Here is a 22,541-nt window from a genome sequence, read left to right as displayed (position 1 = left end):
GTGTGGCACAAGAGACTTAGCAAAGAAAGCTTGAGAGGCGGAAGGCCAGGGAATCTGACAGGGAAAAACAGGCATGGGAGACGGGTGCAGAGTCAGAAGGACCAGAGGCCCAAAGTGAGACTCCCTGCGATGGCTCCCAGGAGGATGGCAGTAAGGACTTTATACCTTCCCCATCTCCTCTGCCTTCCATCAGTCCTGACACCGTGTGCCCTCGGAGAGGTGTGGGGAGAGGAACATATACTGCCTACTTAGCCACCAGGTCACAACGGATGACCAAGTGTACACAAATGTATAAACATTCCAGGGATTTTTGTAAACGTACTTATCTATGAACAGTGAAGTTTCCCTATAATTAGGATTTTGTAACTTATCACCCTTGATAAGTAACCACAAGCTGTGTTATATGTATTTCTTTTAAAAATATAAAAATTGGCAAGGTACAAGAGTGACAACTACTTTCAAAGTGGATACCGATTTTGCTTGTAGAGTATCAATATCTCAACAAACTAATACCAAAAGAACAATGTGAACTCAGCCTGCATATTAGAAAAAACAGATGATGTCTGTAGTACTAATAAAAAAAAATAAAAAAGGATTTAGACATTTAGACCTGAAGTGAATGTGGAAAAATATACTTTTAACATAAAGTATTTGCTAATTACCTGTATGTTTTCGAAGATGCTCTTTAAAATGTCCAAAGTGGTCAAACTGTTTTTCACAGTATTGACATATGTGAATTTTTTTCCCAGTTCTTTGCTTCTTACTGACTCCACCTTCTTCGAGGTGGTAACAGTTGAGGTGCTGTTTCCATGCGCTCTCCCGAAGATACCTTTTATTGCATATTTCACACTTGAAACTCTCAGTGGAGTGTGATTTCATGTGTTCCTTAAAATGGTAAAACAATTTAAATGAACGGTTACATTTCTCACAATGGAACAAGTCCTTCACATGTGACAGCTGAAGTTCCACAATTTCAATACTTTCTACCTGTTTGCTTGTGGGGTCAGAGGCACAACCATCTTCTTCTTTGATCTGCCCTTTCCTATCACCTTGTCGGTACTTGCTGGTAATATCTGCCAACAGTGCGAGGGCAGAATCATCAGAGGAACCTGTGCTCTGAATGTACTTTATGGACTGCTTGGCAGAAGCCACCTCCTCCAATGTTTCGATGCCTTCATCTTCTACTTCGATCGTGCCTTCGGCAATCTCCACCTCAATTTCAACAGGTTCCGACTCTGCAGATGGCAATGACTCCGTGATAACATTTGAAGTTTCTGCAATCTTTCTTTTTTTTGCTTCACTTTTTCCTGTGGTATTTTCCTCTAGTGGAGCCGAGTTTTCTTTGTTCCTGAAATATAGAATGTACGGATTTAAAAATCTCTAAGGTCAATCAAAATCCTAGCAGGCTTTTGGGAAAAAACTGGTGAGCTCAAAGTACAATTTACATGGAAAGGCGAAAAACCAGCTTGGAAGACTTACGCTACCTGATTTCAAGACTTACTATAGAGATGCACTGAATTAAGATGCGATAATGGTGAAAGGACAGACATGAAGATTCATGGGACAGACTAAAGTCCATCAGTAGACTCACATTCATTCAGTTAACTGATTTTTGATAAAAGGTTCCAAGATAATTTTATGGTGGAAAGAATCTTTAAACATTGGTGCTGGGACAACTAGTCTTTAATTGGAAAAAACAAATCTCAACCATCACTTTCAAATCATACACACAAAAATTAAAATGGATCACAGACTTTTGAAAAAAAAATTTTTTTTAATTTATTTCTGAGAAAGAGAGAGAGAGAGAGAGCGTGAGCAGGGAAGGGTCAGAGAGGGAGATACAGAATCTGAAGCAGGCTCCAGGCTCTGAGCTAGCTGTCAGCACAGAACCCGACACGGGGCTCGAACCCACGAACTGTGAGATCATGACCTGAGCCGAAGTCGGACGCTCAACTGACTGAGCCACCCAGGCACCCCAATGGATCACAAACTTTAATGGAAGAACTAAAACAAGTAAACTTCTAGAAAAAATAGGAGAAAGTTTATAACACTGGGCTACTAAAAGATTTTTTTTTTTTTTAAATATTTTTATTTATTTCTAGGAGAGAGAGAGACAGCGTGAGCAGGGGAGGGTCAGAGAGAGAGGGAGACACAGACTCAGAAACAGGCTCCAGGCTCTGAGCCGGCAGTCAGCACAGAGCCCAACGCGGGGCTCGAACCCACGAACCGCGAGATCATGACCTAAGCGAAAGTCGGACGCTTAACCGACTAAGCCACCCAGGCGCCCCATACTAAAAGATTTCTTAAATAGCACACAGAAGCAGAAACTTTAATAGCAAAAATTAACTAAAGAGATTTCATCAAAATTAAAAACTTTTGTCCTTTGAAATAGTTAACAACAAAAAGGCAAGCCACAAACCAAATAAAATGGCAAACCACAGACCAGAACAAAACATGTGCACACATATATCTGCCAAACGTCTTGTATAGTCAGTTTAAAAAGAAATCTCACAATCCAATAAACACAGTGAAAACTAGTAGGTGACAATTATCCATGAGTCTCATGTTTCTGCATATCTTCTGAACTGACAACTTTTGTTCTGGACTCTCTTCAAGATGTCTGCAGTAGAGCCAGCAATATGGAAAGACAGAGTGTGTGGCTCCCTCTAGAGCGGAGGGCAGCTTTGCTTACTGTCCATATAATAATATCCCTCTTCGGCGATGGTCAGTCAGATCTGCTTGCAGCCCATTATCTAAGATTGGGCTTCCCAAGCTGGGGTTTCTTTGGCTGTAAACCAACCATAGGCACAGCTTTCACCTGGGCCACTCTATGTCACCCCTGTGGGGGAGAAGGAAAAACCGGCACAAATACAAAACTCATGCTGCTTGCTGCGCAAAAATGAAAATCTTTCTAACCTAACAGTCTCATATCCTCTATCAGTATCCATGAAACTGTGCAGGATAAACTGTTGGCTTGCAAATACGGTAAAATCTCAGATCTGCCACAGTTCTTACCAGGTTTTGGCAAAAAGAAGAGGATGCTGAAAAAGACAAAGGATAAGGACTCACAGAGCAATTAATGGGATTTGAGGAAGTCCACTGGGGCTGGCAGTAAACATGCTGACCAAACTGTATGATCAACTGGGCAATGCACGATCTTCTGTTTAGTTGCCTACTGCTTTGAGTTCAACTGTGTCCCTCAAAACGTCCTGACCCCTCATACCTGTAAATGGAACCTTATTTGGGAATCAGTCTTTGTTGATTTAATCAAGGGTGAGGTCATTAGAGTGGGCCTCCTCTAATACAACTCTGTCCTTGTAAGGAGAGGTACAATGGACACACGCAAAAGAAAGCCATACAAAGAGAAGATAGCAACGTGAATCAAGATGTAGGCAAAGACTGGAGTCATACTGCCACAAGCCAAGAACACCTGGGGCTTGCAGAAGCTAGAAGAGGCAAAGAAGTATCCTCCCCTAGAGGCTTTTGAAGGAGCATGGCCCTGGGGCGCCTGGGTGGCTCAGTCGGTAAAGCGTCCGACTTCGGTGCAGGTCATGATCTCATGGTTCGTGGGTTCGAGCCCCGCATCGGGCTCTGTGCTGACAGCTAGTTCAGAGCCTGGAGCCTGCTTCAAATTCTGTGTCTTCCTCTCTCTCTCTCTGACCCTCCCCTGCTCATGCTGTCTCTCTCTCAGAAATAAACAAAACATTAAAAAAAAATTTTTTTTTTTTAAAAAAGGAGAAGGAGAAGCATGGCCCTGCCAATTCCGTTGTTTAGGATTTCCAGCCTCCAGAACCATGAGACACTAAATTTCTGTTGTACCCTGTTGGTGGTACTTTGTTATGTCAGCCTCAGAAAACTAAAACATCCATGAGTAAGGAAAAACTAGGAGGGTGGTTGCAGGATGAGTACTGGGCAGTAAGTTCAAGGACAGCTGCTAGAATGGATCCCTGGTTGTTGCAAACTCTCCCAGGATTGGAAGAGAACCTCTCTGCCAACCTAGTGGTCAGTCTTAAGTCCAATCCATCAGAACAACGAAGATTCCCAAGTGGGAGCAGGGGTGGAGACAGAAGGTCTCACCCCCTTACAGACAAGTTATCTAAACCAAGGGTGACAAGAGGGAAATCTGCCACTGCTACTAACAAAAACAAGTTGAGTCATTAGAACTTTGGCTAGTCCACATGAGAGGTGAGGGGGACACGAAGCTTGCCAAGGAAGAACGGCAACACCTGGTCAGGGCTCACGCTACTGCAGTGTCATCTCCACCTCAGATCCATTTGGAGAGGACAGCAAAAGGTCTCAGGTTTTTTCCTGCAATGTGTCCTGGCTGCCATAAAGGTGCCACAGTGCTCTTTGGGAGCTCTTCAAGACAAACTCCTGGGATGAGCCACTGTCTAGTAAGTCTTCTGCCAACTGGATTTTACAATGCTGATGAAGATGAGTCACTAGGGAATAAGAATCCAAAACAACATAAACTCCTGTGGTCAGGTTGTTAACCTTTGTGTGTTAAACTAGGTAAAAACATAAGAGATGTTTTTGTAACAACAGGGCAGCAAATGTCTAGGATTAAGGTATACTTTTTTTTTTTTTTTTTTTTTTTTTTTTAAAGAGAGAGAGAGTACAAGTGGGGGAGAGAGAAAAGAAGGGAATCCTAAGCAGGCTCCATGCTTGGTACAAAGCTTGACATGAGGCTTGATCCCATGACCTGAGCTGAAGTCAAGAGTCCAACGCTCAACCGACTGAGCCAGCCAGGCTTCCCAAACGTGCACAATTTAAAAATCCACCCCAACTGAAAAGCAATGTGGACAAGGCTGTTGAATCAAGGGGTCGCCAAAACTGAAATAGATGATGTCAGTAATGATGACCTTGCTGCCTGATAGAGAGCTTTGAATGGGCTAACACTTATTTGTTTAGTCAAGCTGCACACAGCTTCTATGCTGCCTGAAACCAAAAGTAAATGTGCCTTGCTCACTGGCATGGAGTTATTTTCTCCCTCCATTTCTCTTTCTCTTCTACCTCCCCTCCCCTGATGCCCTGACTTCACCTGCTTACAGGAAGGTAATTAGAGGTGGAGTCAAGGTCTCCCTGTTCCCGAAGGTATAGTGAAGACCCCATATACCCATCCAAGTATGTTGAGGGAAACTCAGGAGTGGGAGACTCAAACTTTCATGGCTCTGTTAGTCAGGTATCCAGGTAAGCATCCTACCACAGGGAAAGGAGGCGCTTACAGTCAAGGTTTAGGGGTTTAGGCAAGGTTCACAGCAGGAATGGGAGGCTGTCTTAACCCTGTAGGTGGAGCTGACCCTACATACTGGTGTTACCTTGACATCTGAATGTACAGCCGGAATTGGTCTGCGATTTATGTTGCTCTATTCTTTAAGTACCAGAGATGGACTGTCCCAAATGGAAAGAGCCACAGGTAGTGAAGAGCTACTGGAAGAAACTCCCGTGACAGATGCCACCGACAGCTGGTCAGAGTTTAGCACAAGTGTCTCTATTTTGTGATGCCTAAAGTTTACACTGTATGGATGTCCTGTTGACTTACAAACTAGAGGTCTGTCTCAAAAGACCCCAATTTCAGTGTTAGCACACCTCCACCAGTAGGTGCTGCTGATAAACCTCCAACAAAATTCAGGGGTCTGCTCACCAAGTGAAGTTTCTTGGGACTAAGTGGGTGGATTCACAATACCCAACTCCTCCAGCAGTAAAAGAAAAACTAGGTTTCTTCACCTCATCCCTCTCCCTACCAAAAATGAGGATCAGCATCTTACTGTAGGTTTTCGGGTTACCGGAGACAGCATGTACCTCATTTGGGCATCCTACTTTCTACTTTATATTAGCTAATCTGAAAATGAGCATCTTTTAAGTGGGGTTCTTATCAAAAGGCTGCCCTGGAAGCTGTCCATCAAGCTGTGGCACACTCTCTGCTTCAAAGGTCCTACAACTCTTAACAACCCCTCTGAACTACAAGTATCTGAGAGGGATGCAGAGTAGAGCTTCTGACAGAGGGAGGCAGACTCCACCCACAAGGTATACCTTGTGGTTTTGTACTTGTCAATTCCCTGACACATCTGCAAGGCACATTCCCTTTTAAAAGAAAGGATTAGCTTGCTGTTGGGCTCTTGTTGAAACTGATGCCTGATTCAGTGAGGCTTTGAGGCTCTCTAGCATGATACTGCCATTTGGGAGCTCGTCAACTAGGACTTTACGACTAGCAAGGTAAAATGAGCCCACTAAGTCTCATTTCTCAAACAGAAAGGAGATACTCAAGAAAGCAACTGACCTCTTGGCTCTATATGGAGGAAAAAAAAAAAGGTAGCTCCCTCACTAGGATGCCCAAGGAAAGCCACTAGATCGAAGGGGTCTTTGATTCACTAACAGTTTGGCTAAACTCAAGACTGATAGTACTCCCTGGGCTGCTATGAATGCTCAGCTTTAGCATGGACTACACAAAACCAAAAGTGGATGTGGTTGCTGTGCTCAGAAGGAAGAACTCAAAAGCTTTCTTCACAGCTCTAGACAACACTCTCCACAATGAACCATGTTATACTGTATTGACTGCTGGGCCACTGCCAGTGGCCTAGCTGTTTGGAAGAGCTAGAAATCTTGGCAGATTAAGGACCCCTATCTTCAGGACCACAACTATGGAAATGAATAGCAGCTGTTGATCAAAACTATCTGGAGCACTAATTCAGACACATGTGGTAAGGGCCTGTTTTCTAATGATACCAACCAGAAGGAAGAGGCTGATCAAGGCTGCACTGCCTAGACTTCCATCACCGACCCCTAGGATCCAATGTTAATCTGAACATGGTGACATATACACCAGCACAGACTGAGCATAAAGTAAAGGACCCTTTGTTTCTGATGTAGAAGTTGCCACTGGATGCCAGACTTGTGACACCCACCAAAAGCTGGCCTGTTTGTCTCATAATGAAGGAGGCCAGTGGACCTCTGACCCCATTTCAGGGCCATCCATACTGTCTCACCACTGCTGATACTTTTTTAAGGTCACAGTGCTGCTGTTCCAGACTGATCTGTTGGTTCTGGCCACATCACTGTGGCCCTTGAGACTAATCTGTGTTGTGTTTAGCTTTCTAGATCATTTGCAGTCTAATAACTCTGTGCCAAAAGCTACTCAATAACTGGCTGACAGTCAAGGTACTGAGGAACCCTTTAAGCTCCCCACTATCCACAGACACAAGTAATAATAGAGCATTGCAAAGCCTGCTTGAACACTGACTCAGTAAGATTTCTAACTCTACTTCCCTCCTTTCCTTTGTCCAAAAATCTGAGTAAGGCGCTTTGGATATTAGACTCAACAGTCCCCAGAAAGGGATTATCTCTTCTCAGCTGCTTTCTGGGGATGATCAAGACAAAATGGGTTGGAAGTTACAGGAGCCTAACTGGAAATTTGAATTCCACCCTGACCATTCTTAGACAAAATCCTTTTCTTTCCCACCGCAACGGCAACCCTGGCACAGCCTGGCTGGTATTTCTTCCAGGTGACAGCCCAGTCAAAAGTGGGCTTAGGAGATTCAAACTTAATTCTAGTTCAGCCATCTGGATTCTCTTTTTGAACGGACATCATCTTAGATCCTAAAAATAATGACCACTTAGCTAAATATACTGCTTGCCAAGTACACTTAAGAGTGCCTTTGTGAGCCAAAGTGAGAGATACAATGTGTCTGCAAGTTTTATGAAGATGCCTTGTGTCCTTGACCTTTCTGGATGAAAAGTCTGGGTAAGAGGAGGGGATGACTGGAAAAGAGTGAAGCTATAGTTATCAGAACGGAACACAACGATTCTGTGGAGGTGAAGGGAGAGGAACAATCCTGGTGGATTTTCGAGGAGAGAAAATCTCAGACTCAAGAGGTATGGGGGAAGAAGGGATTAATGGTCTTTGTCCTTCAGAACTGCCCCCACAGCATTCCTCGGGTAGGAACATGCTCTGCTGCAGCTCTCCCCAACTGTTGCAAGCAAAGTTTAAACTGACTGCTAGATGTGCCCTCCCCTGCCAGATGACTCTGACCATGATTTGATGATCATTTCCCCTAACTTTACCAAGAAGTCTTCTGGGAACAGCAGGGGATGCCACGTTCCTGCATGTCCCATGCAAAAATAAATACTTGCCCCACTATCACTCCCAAAGCTGAGGCTCAGTTCATGAAGTGGATAATTAATTACCACTCAGGTAATTAATTCAGATGCTGACTGCCTTCAGACAATCCCTCCAAAAAACAAGGACGAGATTCAGTCAGGGAAAGGGAAAAGCCACATTTGAGGCCTGTGCTCCTGACTGATGAAGGTCCTACTCTAGGGTACAAACAATTGTAAACAACAGTTTCTTTCCAACCCAACTATAATCCCTTGGGACCATACTTCTCACGTTCGAGCCAGTTACTAACTTTTTTCCCCTCTCTTAAGTACGCTGACTTGCACTTCAGAAGCGGGTAGAAGAGATCATCCCGTGTTTAAGCAAACACCACTAGTAGAGGAGTTTGGTTCTCAGGTGACTACAGAGATCTCCCCCAAACGAGGCAACTTTTGGTTGTCTTGGGGGAGCTTCCTGGAGGAATAATTGACTTGTCATTTATGTGTGCTCCATGCATAGTTTTCCGCACAATGCGAATCATCTAAATAAAAAGGTTGCCCAAAATTTGTGCCTGATTTAAGCCTATGTAATCAAGGACACCACTTGGGCCCTGGAAGGCATTCATGTCAGCCTCAAATCACTGGCCAGGGTTATTATGGGTAGACCTGCCCTCGACCTCCTCCCTGTGGGCCAATAAGGAGACTGTGCCAAGTGCTAAAAAGATCTTGGTATACTTGGATCAATGCTTAGGGCTAAGTGGAAAGGTCAACACAGACACTAAAGAAAAAAGCTACCTGGCTTTCTAGGGATTTGCTCAGTGGCCGAGTCTAAGGCCTTAGAGAACGGGTGGATGGTTAAGCCCAGCGGTGCAGGGTGGCCAATTCCTGCTGCTTCAAGTTCTGTTGGTAGTTGCCTTCATTAAATCCGGTGTGAAAAAAACTGAATGGATTAGGACCCAGTCCCTATTGGTCAGATTAATCAGAGGAGTCACAGAGTAGTGTACTCATGGAAAAGTTTACCAGAAGCTAAATTAATACAGAAACAAGGATATTGTTGGAAGATAGCTCTCCATGTTTCTGCATGTTCTGTAGACAGACACTGATAGCCTTTTGCTCTGGCTCTTTTCAACACTGTCTGTATAGCAAATAGCCTTCGAGGAGAGAGCTTGTCTTCCCCCAGGTGGGGAACAGGTTCATCTATAGCTCATTATAAAAGATTTGGGTTTCCGACAGCTCAGTGTTCCTCAAATGTGATGCATACCACTGTGAGTACAGCTCACGCCTAGGCCACCGTATCACCCCCATGGGACTTGCGTGGGGGCTGAGGGGGACAAGAAAAATTTATATGAACATGGAGTTCATGCTGCTCCTTATGTTGCAAGAGAAATGAAGTCCTTTTTTCTCTGACTCAGGAGTCACCCGTCTTCTGCCAGCATCCAAAAAACAGTGGCAGGCCAATTTATTAGCTTGCAAATAGAATACAATCTCAGACCCTTCACAGTTCTTAATGATAAAGCCAACTTAAAAATGGGCAAAAGATGTGAACAGACACCTTGCCAAAGAAGATAAGTACATGTCAAAAAAGCACACGAAATAATGTTCATCATTAGTTGTAAGGGAAATGCCAATTAAAATGATTGCACACCTATACCAGCACAGCTAAAATAAAAGGCCTGATCATATCAAGTATTAGCAAGGCTGTGGAGCAACTGAAGCTCTCATATCCTTCAAGCTGGAATAAAAAATGGCAGCACAGCAATTTGGAAAGCAGTTTAGCGGTTTCTTAAAAAAAGATTAAACACATCTATTATACAACCCAGCTATTCCATTCTTAGGTATTTACTGAGAAATGAAAGCACAGCCACTTTATCTGTAAGAGGTGGAAATCTAAATGTCCATCAACAGGTGGTACAGCCATACAACAGAACACTACGCAGCAATAAAAAGGAACAAGATAGTAATACCCATGACAACATGGACAAATCTCTAACACATAATGCTAAGTGAAAAAAGTCAATCAGAACTACAATCAGTGTAGTCAATCCTACACTGTAGGAATCCATTTATATGACATTCCAGATAAAACTACAGTGATAAAAATCAAATCAGTGGATAACTGAGGCCAGGGATTAGGGCTGACTAGAGAGTCATGAGAAACTTAGAATGATGGAAACGTTCCTGTGTCTTGATTATGGTGGTGATTACACCACTGTATACAAACACCAAAATTCAAACTCTATACTAATTGGGTGAATTGTTTTACACATAAATCATACTTCAACAGGCTGGAGAGGAAAAATCTATAAGGCAACTGCTGCTCCCTAACAAGAATCAGGAACCCACTCATACACAGCTTTAAATGCACAATAATGCAATTCCAGCAAAGCAAAATAAGGCTCTAGTGTCATTTTCCTCAGTGTCATTCAAAAAGTTGACACCATATGCCAAAAATACTTGCATAATGTGAATGTGAAAAGATCACTTAATTCACCTGTATCTGCAAAACAATTATATGATAATCTCCTCAGTATAGAATTACCTTACCCAGTCCATTTAACCACAACTAAATTAATTTTTATTCCTTAATTGAATTATTGTAACAGCCAATATGTAATGCTGCTGTCTTTTTGTTTGTAAAGAACTCTTCAGAGGATACTGCATGCCTAACTGGTTCAAGAAACAATTCAATACGTTACTATGTTGACAATGAAACATAGCATTCACTGATGGTTATAATTACTATAAGGATCCCACTCTTACAATAATAAATCTTCCCAAAGTTTCTAAATAAGCCTGTGAAAAGAACTGTGCCCAGTTGTTCTTACCTTCCTCTCACAGTGACTATACACAATAAACCCAATTCCTAATTCTCCTGAATCCAACCTAGGCTACTGTCAGAGTATGTTCCACTGTTCTGCTGCCAAGGACTTTCCCCACAGCTGGATACTAACTTACTACTATGAGCAGCAAGGAGAACTACACATAGAGAACATTTTTTTCAGAAGGTTCTCATCCAGGATTTAACCACACATCTGATGTTGCCCTATCCATATTATATTCCCTTTAGTCTACTTCCATTCTGAAAAGGTACGACATCAGGTACATATCCTCAACATACCTCTATTCTGCTACCCAGGTCTCAGCTCTCTCTGCAGGAGTGTTGATCTGGTTTTAATTGGCATGCACCCATCCATCCATTCACAAATGGGAACTACACACACACTATGTGCCAGGCACTAGGCATTAGAGAATACATACATACCAAGCTCTTGGTTTGGTCTTGAACTGTCATCAAACTAATTAAAAGCTCATTAGGAGAAATGGTACTTAGGGATGATTATAGTTCAATTATTTCTTAAAATTTTTCTAATTTGTATCTTTTGATTAAACCTTATCAGTGAGTTGGACTAAATTATTTTGCCCCACGTGCAAATGGATTTTACCAAACTGCACTTTAGTGTTATGCCGATAACATCATAAGAAACACAGCCAGGAGATATTAATAATAATACCAGGTCACAAATAGAGTACTATATACCAGTCACCACGCTGAGCACTTTACATGCATTAATTCATTTAACGCCCATAAATAATCCTGTGTTGAAAGTAAGATTATTACCCCCTTTTGACAGATGAAGAAACTGAGGTGTTGACAGGTTGGGTAACTTCATTATGTGGTAGAGAACTAGGCTATTACCTAGGCAGCTTGACTCCAGAGCTCTTAGTCACTAAATTTTTCATATATATATACGTATATATATATATTTTTTTAATTTTAAAAACAGAGTGTGTGTATATATGGGTGTGAGCAGGGATGGGGCAGAGAGAGGGAGAGAGAGAATCCCAAGCAGGTTCCACGCTCAGCATGGAGTCCCAAGAGGAGTTTGATCTCACAAATGTGAGATCATTACCTGACCCAGTATCAAGAGTCGGATGCCTGCACAGCAAAGGAAACAACCCACAAAACTAATAGGCAACCGACGGAATGGGAAAAGATAGTTGCAAATGACATATCAGATAAAGGGTTAATATCCAAAATCTATAAGGAACTCACCAAACTCCACACCCGAAAAACAAACAACCCAGTGAAGAAATGGGCAGAAGATATGAACAGACACTTCTCCAAAGAGGACATCCAGATGGCCAACAGACACATGAAACGATGCTCAGCATCCCTCCTCATCAGGGAAATACAAATCAAAACCACACTGAGATACCACCTCATGCCAGTCAGAGTGGCTAAAATGAGCAAATCAGAGGACTCTAGATGCTGGCGAGGATGTGGAGAAACTGGCACCCTCCTACACTGTTGGTGGGAATGGAAACTGGTACAGCCCCTCTGGAAAACAGTGTGGAGGTTCCTCAGGAAACTAACAATAGAATTCCCTTATGACCCAGCAATAGCACTGCTAGGAATTTACCCAAGGGATACAGAAATGCTGAGGCATAGGAGCACATGTACCCCAATGTTCATAGCAGCGCTCTCAACTAAAAGAGTTATTTGACAATAAACTATTTGTAAAAAAAAAAAAAAAAAGAGTCAGATGCTCAGATAACTGTCTGAGCCACCCAGGCACCCTGTTCTCAGTCACTATGTTATACTGCCACTGTTCATTATGCAAGATGTTGAAGTCTTTGTTATGTCATTTAATGTTTTCTTAACACTTTCTATGAGAAATTATGTGTCTTAATACCAGGAATGGCTCCGAAACAACTGATTTGTTCTCGTAACCATGAATAATGTAACTTAAGATTTTTCTTTCCTTTCTCTATGCATTAGGTACTTCAGAATTCAGAGCTAGATTTAGCGCACCTAGCAAGTATATAGACCTGAACGGCATTCATAATGACTACCAAATTTCTAACTTCACTGATTGTTGCCCCATGTGGCCTATTTATCTTCATCCATTTCCTCACTTATTCTTAAACAGGACTGTGTTAATTTTTCTAAGTCAAATTCTTTTTAAATAAAGCTTGGTGCAGTTAACAACTCAAACCTAACAAAACAACTCTTTAAAAGCTGCTGAGTCCTCTTGACTTTATTAGATACAAAAGATGTTACTTTAATTAAACTTAGAAGTTTTTACAAAAGGACAAGAAATCAAGTGTGAGAGAAAGATCACTATCCAGAATTTTATAGATCCTTAAATATTCTTAATTTCAAAATGTCAGTCCTTTATGGCATGACACGTACAATAAATTCTTGACTAACAGGGCGTACATGACTGAAGAGAACCATCTGTGCATCACTATGAAAATAAGTAATTACCTGACTTCAAGGGCTTTGATAGCTTCTAGCATTTGTAGAAACTCTGCTGCTTTCCATACATCATTGGCTTCTTCTTCTCCTTGTATCATTAATTTTGCTGTATATGTGAACTCAATTAAATGACGGAAGGCCATTTTACTAACACCTGTAAAAAAAGAAAAAAAAAAGATGTGCATTAGCATGTTTGCCCACTGATTCAAATCTTCTAACATTTAGTAAAGGAAAAAAAAGCTCAATGTTAAAACCTGATTAGTATCTGAATTTTGGAAAATTACTTTCTGGTGGAATTCTCATTAACAGTACAGTAATCCTGTAGCCAAGTTCTAGCACTAACTACCAAACTGCTTTAAGATCTTTCCCAAAGATTTCCTAACATTCTTATGAACAGTAAAATCTATCACTTGAATATATAAATTGGCTAACTATTACATGTCAGACATGCTATGTTCCTTGCCAGAGATCACTGTATCAACTCAGCTCCAAATCTTCAAAGGCTTTCCACAGCTCAGCAAATAAAGCTGCATACCACTTTGCCTTTATTTCAAGGTACTTCACATTATTTTTCTATTTCCACTATTTTCCCTTCCAAATTTTAAACTGCATCAATCCCATACTATATACTGAACCTTAAACAAAGGCTTCACTTCTAAAAGCTTCCTTGCCTTAACACTTAACCCTCCTTAATGAATGCTTAATCACTTTATATCTATCTAAGTCCTACTGTCCTTGAAGGCCCAATTCTAATGCCGCACCCTTAATGAAACTTTCTAGTACTTCCCCCAGGCTGAACCTGTTCTGATAATTAAAACCCATGGGCATCCCCGGACTCTAAGTTACATGAGGGAAATGATTTTTGTCTCTACACTCACCTCACAGTACCTAAACAATGATCCCTAAAATGCAGACACACAAAGTAGGAATGAGTAAGGGCTAAAGTTACTTTCAAAATTAAATTTCAATGATTCCAACTTTTCTTTATAAGTTTTATGTTTAAATTTTGGCCCAAAAGGATACTCTATTTCTTTCTGCTCTTTAGTGCTATATATTATTGTTTCAGTCTGCTGATGCAAGGCTACAAAAATGTATTGAAAGAAACAAATAGAAAACCACTTTTATTTTCAAGGATGTTAAGTAATCTCTACACTCAAAGTGGGGCTCAAATATAACCCCAAGATCAAGAGCTACATGCTCCACCAAATGGGCCAGCCAGGGACTCCAAGAAAAAACTACTTTTAACATAGAATTTTTAAACTAAGAAATGCCCAGGTCCCAAATGCACATAATTTGCATAACTGCAAATTCAAAAATACTTTTATGTTCTTCCTATGCATTTTATACACCTGAATAAGCAAAGTAAAAATAACTAGATTCTTTGAAAGTTACCTTTATTTGGTTCTCCCCTAAATCTTTGTTTTCCTGGTTGTCTTTTTGCCATATGAAAGTTATTATATGAAAGTAGCCTGAGGTACAGATAACTAAATTTAAGGAGTTTTGATCAAATGTTTAAAAGTTTATTAATAAAAGTCCTTTGTTGGGGCGCTTGGGTGGCTCAGTCATTAAAGTGTCTGACTCTTGATCTCAGCTCAGGTCATGATCTCAGTTTGCGGGTTTGAGTGCCACACTGGGCTCTACACTGACAGCTTAGAGTCTGCCTAGGATTTTGTCTGTCCCTCTCTCTGCCCCTTCCCTGCTCTCTCTCAAAATAAACAAACTTAAAAAAAAAACAAAAAAAAAACCAACCCACTCGTTTGGAAAAAACAATATGTAGGGGTGCCTGGGTGGCTTTGTCAGTTAAACATCCGACTTTGGCTCATGTCATGATCTTGTGGTTCGGGGGTTCAGTCCTGTGTTGGGCTCTGTGCTGACAGTCAGAGCCTGGAGCCTGCTTTGGATTCTGTGTCACCCCTCTCTCAATCCCTCCCCTATTCATGCTCTCTCTCTTTGAAAAATACACACTAAAAAATTTTTTTAATGTGTATTTTTCTTGAAATGGAATGACATATAATACTACAAATACCAGGCATGACTCTAAACACATCATAAGTATTAACTCTATCCTCATATCAATCCTATGGAGAACTTACTATAATAATCTCCATTTCACAGATAGGAAAACTGAGGCACAGAAAAGTCAGTAACTGTGACTTTGGCAAGTTACTGAAGAGATGAAACTAGAATCAAACCCAGATGCCTCAACTCCTAAGTCCAACATAAAGATTTTTAAATAAGATGATGGCAGGAAACACTCCTGCTTGGAAGAGTTTGAATACCTACAGCTTAACTCATTACAGGCCCACAATCTCTTATTCACAATTCCAAAGTCCCCCAAATCTCATAAGACCAGAAGTTTTCCCGTTAATTTGACAGCAATATTTGTTCTGAATAGACATTAGGCTATGTATAGTCCTCATCCCACTTAGAGTAAATATTACGTGCTACTCTGAACTATTATTTGGTTACAGGATGTCACCCTAGACCCCACTGGGATTATAATGTAATACACAGACTGCATTATCTTTAGAAAATTTATAATTTCAGGAATCATCTGGCCTTCAAGGATTTGAATAAGGAATTACAGACTTAGTTCCCAAGTTCGGTTAATTAGAATCATTGCAGACTTAACAAAAGCATGGGTCTCTGATCCCTAGACTCAAAACTGGGATACTTTTTTTTTTTCTTCAAGCACCTTAGGTGCTTAAGTCACCAGTCCAGCACTAGTCCTAGGAATAAACTACTGACCTATAGCTAACATGGACCAAACTGTTAACACCTGCCCAGGTAGGTGATGTGGTGACAGATGATGCAGAGTTGCGAAAACACTTTATTCTTTATCAGGACTAGTTTGGTAACTTCCAAATCTGTCTACCTTTTCATCAATCCCTTGCTCGTTTCATAACAGAAGTGTGCAGCAGAATATAATTTTTCTGAGTATCTAAGGAACCCGTCAATATGAACACCTTAATCTAAATCTTCTTTTTCCTCCACTTAGAAAGAAGCAAAGCAGGGCAGGACAGCATTCTAGATCTACAGAGTGAGGTCATTATTCATATTTTACAGATGAAGGTTAAAATTGTAGCTAAGATGGAGAAAGCACACTCCACCCTATCTTGTCCACTGATTTCAATTAAAAATCCTGGGCAGAATACATAAAGCAAATAGATAAGGACTCAGAAAAGATGAACAGAAGTAAGCAGGCTGGGGACAGAAATCAAAACTCAAAAGAGCAGCAGTGAGTTTCCTGGTTTTTAGTTTTCCTCTCACATATCCCGGCTTACACTTGAAGACAGCCTAAATCCTGTAACTATGTAGCAGGTACAGAAGAAAAGTCTGGCTAGAGAACCAAGAAAGGGAATGGAGAGTATGTGTGTGGGGGGAGGGGGAGAGGAAATACTTGGTTTTTATTCCTCTCCCCTGCCTCAAGGCAAGTCTCAGTTCTTATGCTGCACAGCTGTGGCTGGTGGCCACCAAGAAGGCACTGATTCTTAGGCTCTTCTTTCTGAAAGAAATCTAGGAATGATCTCCAAGAGCATGGAGAGACTGGTTATTTTTTCTCTCTCGCCACTTAGTCTAGGAAATGGATCCCACTGTGGGAAGTTTATGTCCACACAGGGAAGCTAAAAATCCTAGTTTTCTAGCCAGAGGATCAGGAAAAGTTGCACCTGGGAGCTAAAGTTCAGAAGTCAGAAGAGGGAGCTAGAAAAAGGTCCCTGGGAGTGAGTGCAGCCTAGCACTAGCCCCCGAGCGCCGCGTGGAGCTGACATGAGGCAGTTCGGCAAGGGCCTGAGCACTGCATGATGATGTGGACCCAGGTCGGCACACCTGGCGCCCGAGCAGCACAGCAAGGGTTTTGAAAAACAAATTGGAATTGCATCCACAGCCCAAATAAGCCCAGACTGGGCCTATACCAGGTTGACTGCCTGCTAAAAAAAAAAAAAAAAAAAAAAAAAAAATCAAAACAACAACAAAAGCATCATTCTCCAGAGGATTTTAACAGCACAGAATGTCATAACATCAAAATGTCCATGACATGGTAAAATCATACTTGACATATCTCACATATTAGAAAAAGAAAAGGAAGACACCATGTCCAAGGTTATACAACTGCCAAAACAGGAGAGCCAGAACAAGGCAGGTTTTCTAATTACATGCCTAGGGCTTTCTTTATAGCCAGGTGACCTAGACAGATTGTACAGTGATCTCGAAGTTAAGGGCTTAAGAAAACACTGAGCCAAGGGGTGCCTTGGTGGCTCAGTCAGTTAAGTGTCCAAATCTTGATTTCAGCTTGTGATCTTGCAGCCCGTAAGTTTCACCCCTGCTTCAGGCTCCTCACTGACAAGTACGGAGCCTGCTTGGGATTCTCTCCTTTTCTCTCTGCCCCTCTCCTGCTCACATGCACCTGTGTGTGTGCACTTTCAAAAATGAGTAAAAAAACATTAAAACAATTTTTTAATTAAAAGAAAACACCAAAAGAAAAACAAAAACACAGAGCCAAACTGATTCTTTAATCCTGAACCTGGCAAATAACAAAAACAGGTATCGTTCTTAGATTTTCTCATCTGTCATATTAAGTACTGAAGGCTTGTATGTGCTATACTATAATGAAGGTAGCAGGTCAGAGGTACTAAAAAGTACAAGAGACAATCTCAAGGTGATTGGTCTCCAGAAAAGAAGACCCTACTTCCCCAGGTATACTTCTTGCTCCAAAAGCAATGTATAGTCTAGACAGGGGCCACTTAATCTGCTTAAAAAGCAGAAGTCGACTCTTCTTTGAAATCTGTCTTATCTCTTCAAGGTAGACTCCGCAGAGACACCATTCCACAATAAGTCTCTGCAACACTTTTTGCTCTCCTTTCTGTATCTGTTGCTGCTGTGTGATTAAATTTGCAAATTCTTTACAGTCTGTCTTATTCATCAATTCTTCATTTCCTGGATCAGGCACAGTACATAAACCCTTAACAAGCATTCAATCTGACAAATAGCCCCAATTTATTAAGCTTTGACAATGCACCAAAACTATGCTCAGCACTCTGCACATGTTACTTCAACCAATCATTACAAGCCTATAAAGAATTGAAGAATTTTCAGATGAGGAGACAAATATGCAACTCAAGTAAAGTAACCTGCCTGGCGTCACACAGTAGCTGAGGTAAATAAATGAATAAAATCTTGCCCTGTAATAGAAATTAACACTGTGTAGGCAGCTAGATTCTCACTCTAGTAAGCTTCGTGGATTTCTATTATGCCTGTGGCTGTCCATCACAGATAATGAAAAGATTATCTATGGATACATCAGCCAGAAAGCTAAACTGGAATGTAAACCCCCACCCTCACCCCACCAAGAGGAAAATGCTTAACTTTTCACATTTTCTTTTACTCCCCAGGGCACCAAATTTTCCCAAGGGAAGAGTGTTTCCAGGCAACTCATTCGTAACAAAGAATATATATACACACAGTGAAGACACAAAACCAAAACTCAAGAACACCAAAAGAGCTGAAATTCTGTATTTACGTAGACAAGTATTTTCTACAGTTTTGGATGGTGGGGAGTGGTAAGTAATGTAGTAGCAAAAGATGAAAGCATGGTAATACACAAAGTGAATCCCTTACTAGCTGGGCAACATTGAGCAAGTAACCATTTAGGGCCTGTTCCCTGATGTGTAAATTGGAAATAATACCGCTGACTTCAGTGGATTGCTGTAAACCTCAGAAAATGCACATAAACTAAAGAGCACTATAGCTACCACTTGGGAAACTATTACCAGCAAGTACAAAAATCACTTTCTACTCCAAGGCAGTATCTATTGAATGAGTCCTTCTATCCCAGACCCTATATCCAGTAGAACTTCTGAATACTACTTCAGTTCATCTTTCCTAGCCTTTTCCTTATTATGGCAGCACACTTCATTTTGTGCATAGCATATGCACCTCTGCTGGTTAAGAAGCCTCCACTGCATCCCTGCATCCCCTGCAGCATCCCTACCAGTCTGAAACATAGATGGGAATCACTTCTAATACATGTTTTCAAAAGAGTGACCACTGGTTTTAGAAGTGGAAAAGACTCCTTTAAGAGATCAACATCTACCATCTAATGTAAGTGTTTTCCCTGGCAGATCATTTTACCAAGCACTTTACTGAAAGTAAGAATTCTCAAGTGTCAAAAGAACAATTTATCCAGTCACCTAAGAGGAACCACTGATGCCTATTTCCTACAGTACACTTCATCAATTATAACGCTTGCTAAATATTGTATCTAAAACAAGCATTTACCAGGGTGCCTGGGTAGCTCAAGTTGGTTAAGCGTCTTCAGGTCATAACCTCATGGGTTTGCGAGATCTACCCCCAAGCACCACGTCCCTTGTCCCCTGTCCCCTGTGTTGGGCTTGTGTTGCAGCAAGGAGCCTGACTGGGATTCTCACCCTCCCCTTTCTCTGCCTCTCCCTCCCCTGCTTGCATGTGCACACATGCATGGGTACGCACGCATGGGCACACTCTCTCTCAAAATAAATAAATAAAATTTTAAAAAAACAAGCATTTACCTTCTATCTCCACCAAAGGTTCCTGAGTAAACTCCTGAAAGAATTTGTAGAAGAACTTACTGCAAGCAGCCAAAACAGCTTTGTGGGCCTTAAAATGGTGTCCTAGATTTAAAAAAAAAAAAAAGAAAAGAAAAGAAAAGGAAAAGAAGAAAAAAAAGTATCACATGTATTCAAAAATCAAAAGTAAAATCATAAAACAAAGTAGGAAATTATATAAAGTAGATCTTTCTTCTAATACAATCACTAAGACTATACAAATTACTGAACTAAAGTCAGAATATTCTAAGTAGCTATCTTAACAAATTCCAGTTTCAATTAGACAACCCAAATCTTTATCTCAAAGACCTTATGAAGTCAACTTTATAAAAGCTAGTTTACAAAACTAAAAGAGGTAAGAAGCTTCTTATTAAAGAGTGAAAGGTATATTGGATTTAGTTGAAACTGCAAAATATAAACAACCCAGAAAGTTATATATCGTTTGGAAAGAGAAGAAAAAGCCACAGAACAAACATAATGCTGGATGTATTTGCTATGGAAAAATGTTAATATGCCTAATATTTAGAAGCAGGTCTATAATAAAGAATCGCTTGCCTTGGGAAGTCTCTTTTCACTAAAAAAAAAAAGAGACCCAAGCTATATTTGCCTCCATTATAATGACAACTGGAATCTTAACAAATCCAGATCATTTTACCAAGCACGGAATACTGGTAAAGACCCCATTTGATTTGGAGGCTTCCCAAAGAGGGTACCAATGCTGCAAAGGAATCTCTCACATTCTCCCTCCAAGATCATCTGGGAACGCAGGAAGAATCATCACTTCTCAAATGATTGTTGTGAAAGGCTCCTCCAAGCAGTATACGAACAGAAAGCTATTAGCCAAACATTTAGAGACATCCTCTCTACCTCCACGCCATCATCTTGCACTAATGTGTGCAACAGGAAAACTTCAAAAGGCTGCAAGAAGTTAAGATGTGATGATTATGTTGAAAGCATGACCAGCCAACTAGCCTTTTGCAATACGGTCTGTGAGTGGACAGCGACAAGTCCCCCCGCGTCCCAGCGCACACTCCATAGGCACAGTCCACAGAGGGTGGGTATAAAAGGCGGGTGGGGGAAGGGGAGATAAGAACGGTAGCCACAAATTCACTGCTCTGCCCACCACCCTACCCACCGTCGACAATCAGGGTGATGTCAGTAAACCGATCCTGTTCTCGCTGTTCATTCAATCGGTCCAGGATCATTTTATGATGTTCCGGGAACTCCTGAAGGCATTCCATCGTCTCTTCGGCCTCCATGGCCGTCGGATTGCTCTACAAAAGAGGAGCATGATAACGTACACCCATGAGCTCGGGCCGAGGCACAAAACCCCTAAAGCATAAAACAACAAAAAACAAAACCCCAGCTACGTGAAAAGAAGGGGGGGGAGGGGGAGGCAAGAGGAGAGGAAGGCGAGGAAAGAAAGAAAGGCGAGCCGGGTGGCCGCCGCGCGTTGGGGGCCGGAGCCACGGCCGCGGGACTCCGAGCCTGACCTAATTGGAGTCGGGAGACGCGAGCTGAAGCGGGTGGGCAGAGCGCCGGAGGCTCCGGGCGCCGGGGCGCGCAAGTCCGGCAGGGGAAGGGACCCGACAGCCGTGGCGGCGTCCTAACGGCCCGCCAAGCCCTCTGCCCGGCCCTGGCTCCTGCCGCCCCGGGACCCGGTCCGGCCCGCGGCCCACAACGACTCCCCGGGTCGCCTCTCCCTCCCCCGCCCTCCCTCTTCTCCCCCGCCCGGACCGGGCCGGCACTCACTCAGTGAAGGAGGAGCGGCCCGGGCCTGCGCGTCACTTACGTCGACGTACTGCGTCACCGCGCTGGGCTTAAGCTGACGCGGACGCCGACCAAGCGCCGACCCCGGAGGGAAGAGGCCACGCCTCCACCCGCCCCGCTGGTGGCGGATTTGGCGCTCGGCGAGAGTGAGGCCGCGAACGCTGGGAGGAGGAAGTCCGGCTGTGCTGGGGTTGAGCCAGTTCTGGGCCAGGCCGTACCCGGGGCGGGGATCCTAAATCCTAAATCCTAAACCCTGCCCTTCCACCCATCCTCGCAGGACTCCAGGTGTGAGCGCTTCCGACCCGGACGTCGGAGTAAACTCGCAACTCGTCCCCGGTGCGCTTTTATTCCGCGGCTCCTCCCGCCCCGCCCCCTCTCCTCCCAAGCGCTAGGTCGGCCCGCCTTATCTAGCTCTTGATCTTCCTTCTCTCCTCTCCGGCCCTCAGATCTTCTTCCCCGATTTCCCCTCTCCGGGCGAAACTCGACCCACACTGATCCCTACCCCTAAACAGCGCCTCGCCCTCCATTTCCTCACGATTGCCCGGGCACTGCCTCTGCTGGGTCTGGCCGGCACACGTGCGCTCGCTCCGAGACCCGGGCGGCCGCGGCGCGGGCGGCGGCCACGGGCGCGAGCACGTTCCGGCCGCCTGGGACCTTCCTCCCGGGTGCCCGCCCTCTCCGCGCTCCGCTGGCGGCACGTGCTTGCTAGGCTTGGGACCTGGATCTGCTCGGATTATTTACACATGATGCTGTTACTACAGCTCTCCACTCCGAACCCCTGCGCTTAAAGAAGCCAGTGACCTACAATCAGCTTCTCTTCGCTGGGTCATTCATTCATT

At 42.7% G+C, this 22,541-nt stretch overlaps 1 protein-coding gene across 6 annotated transcripts in view; it reads right to left on the bottom strand.

The window, feature by feature from the left end:
- Nucleotides 1-21,894, bottom strand: part of ZNF131 (zinc finger protein 131) — a 29,111-nt gene extending 7,217 nt beyond the window's left edge. Inside the window, exons 1-6 of one of the 6 annotated variants that reach the window (XM_039234176.1) lie at nt 21,685-21,894; nt 21,068-21,206; nt 19,897-19,998; nt 13,361-13,505; nt 988-1,348; nt 663-885 (exon numbers count right to left, since the gene is read on the bottom strand). In XM_039234176.1, coding sequence (XP_039090107.1) covers nt 663-885; nt 988-1,348; nt 13,361-13,505; nt 19,897-19,998; nt 21,068-21,191 — 955 coding nt within the window. In that variant the 5' untranslated portion in view covers nt 21,192-21,206; nt 21,685-21,894. Of the gene's footprint in view, nt 1-662; nt 1,349-13,360; nt 13,506-19,896; nt 19,999-21,067; nt 21,207-21,425; nt 21,600-21,684 lie in introns of those variants that run through there. The other 5 variants (XM_039234172.1, XM_039234175.1, XM_039234174.1 and 2 more) reach the window with 5 other exon arrangements.
- Between the last annotated feature and the right edge of the window lie 647 nt (nt 21,895-22,541).

This window comes from Hyaena hyaena, unplaced genomic scaffold (genome assembly GCF_003009895.1).
Source record: "Hyaena hyaena isolate Hyena2069 unplaced genomic scaffold, ASM300989v1 scaffold_83, whole genome shotgun sequence".
In the NCBI taxonomy this organism is placed as follows: Eukaryota; Metazoa; Chordata; class Mammalia; order Carnivora; family Hyaenidae; genus Hyaena; species Hyaena hyaena.
The sequence above is the reverse complement of the archived record's forward strand: the minus strand, read 5'-3'. Positions and strand labels throughout refer to the sequence as shown.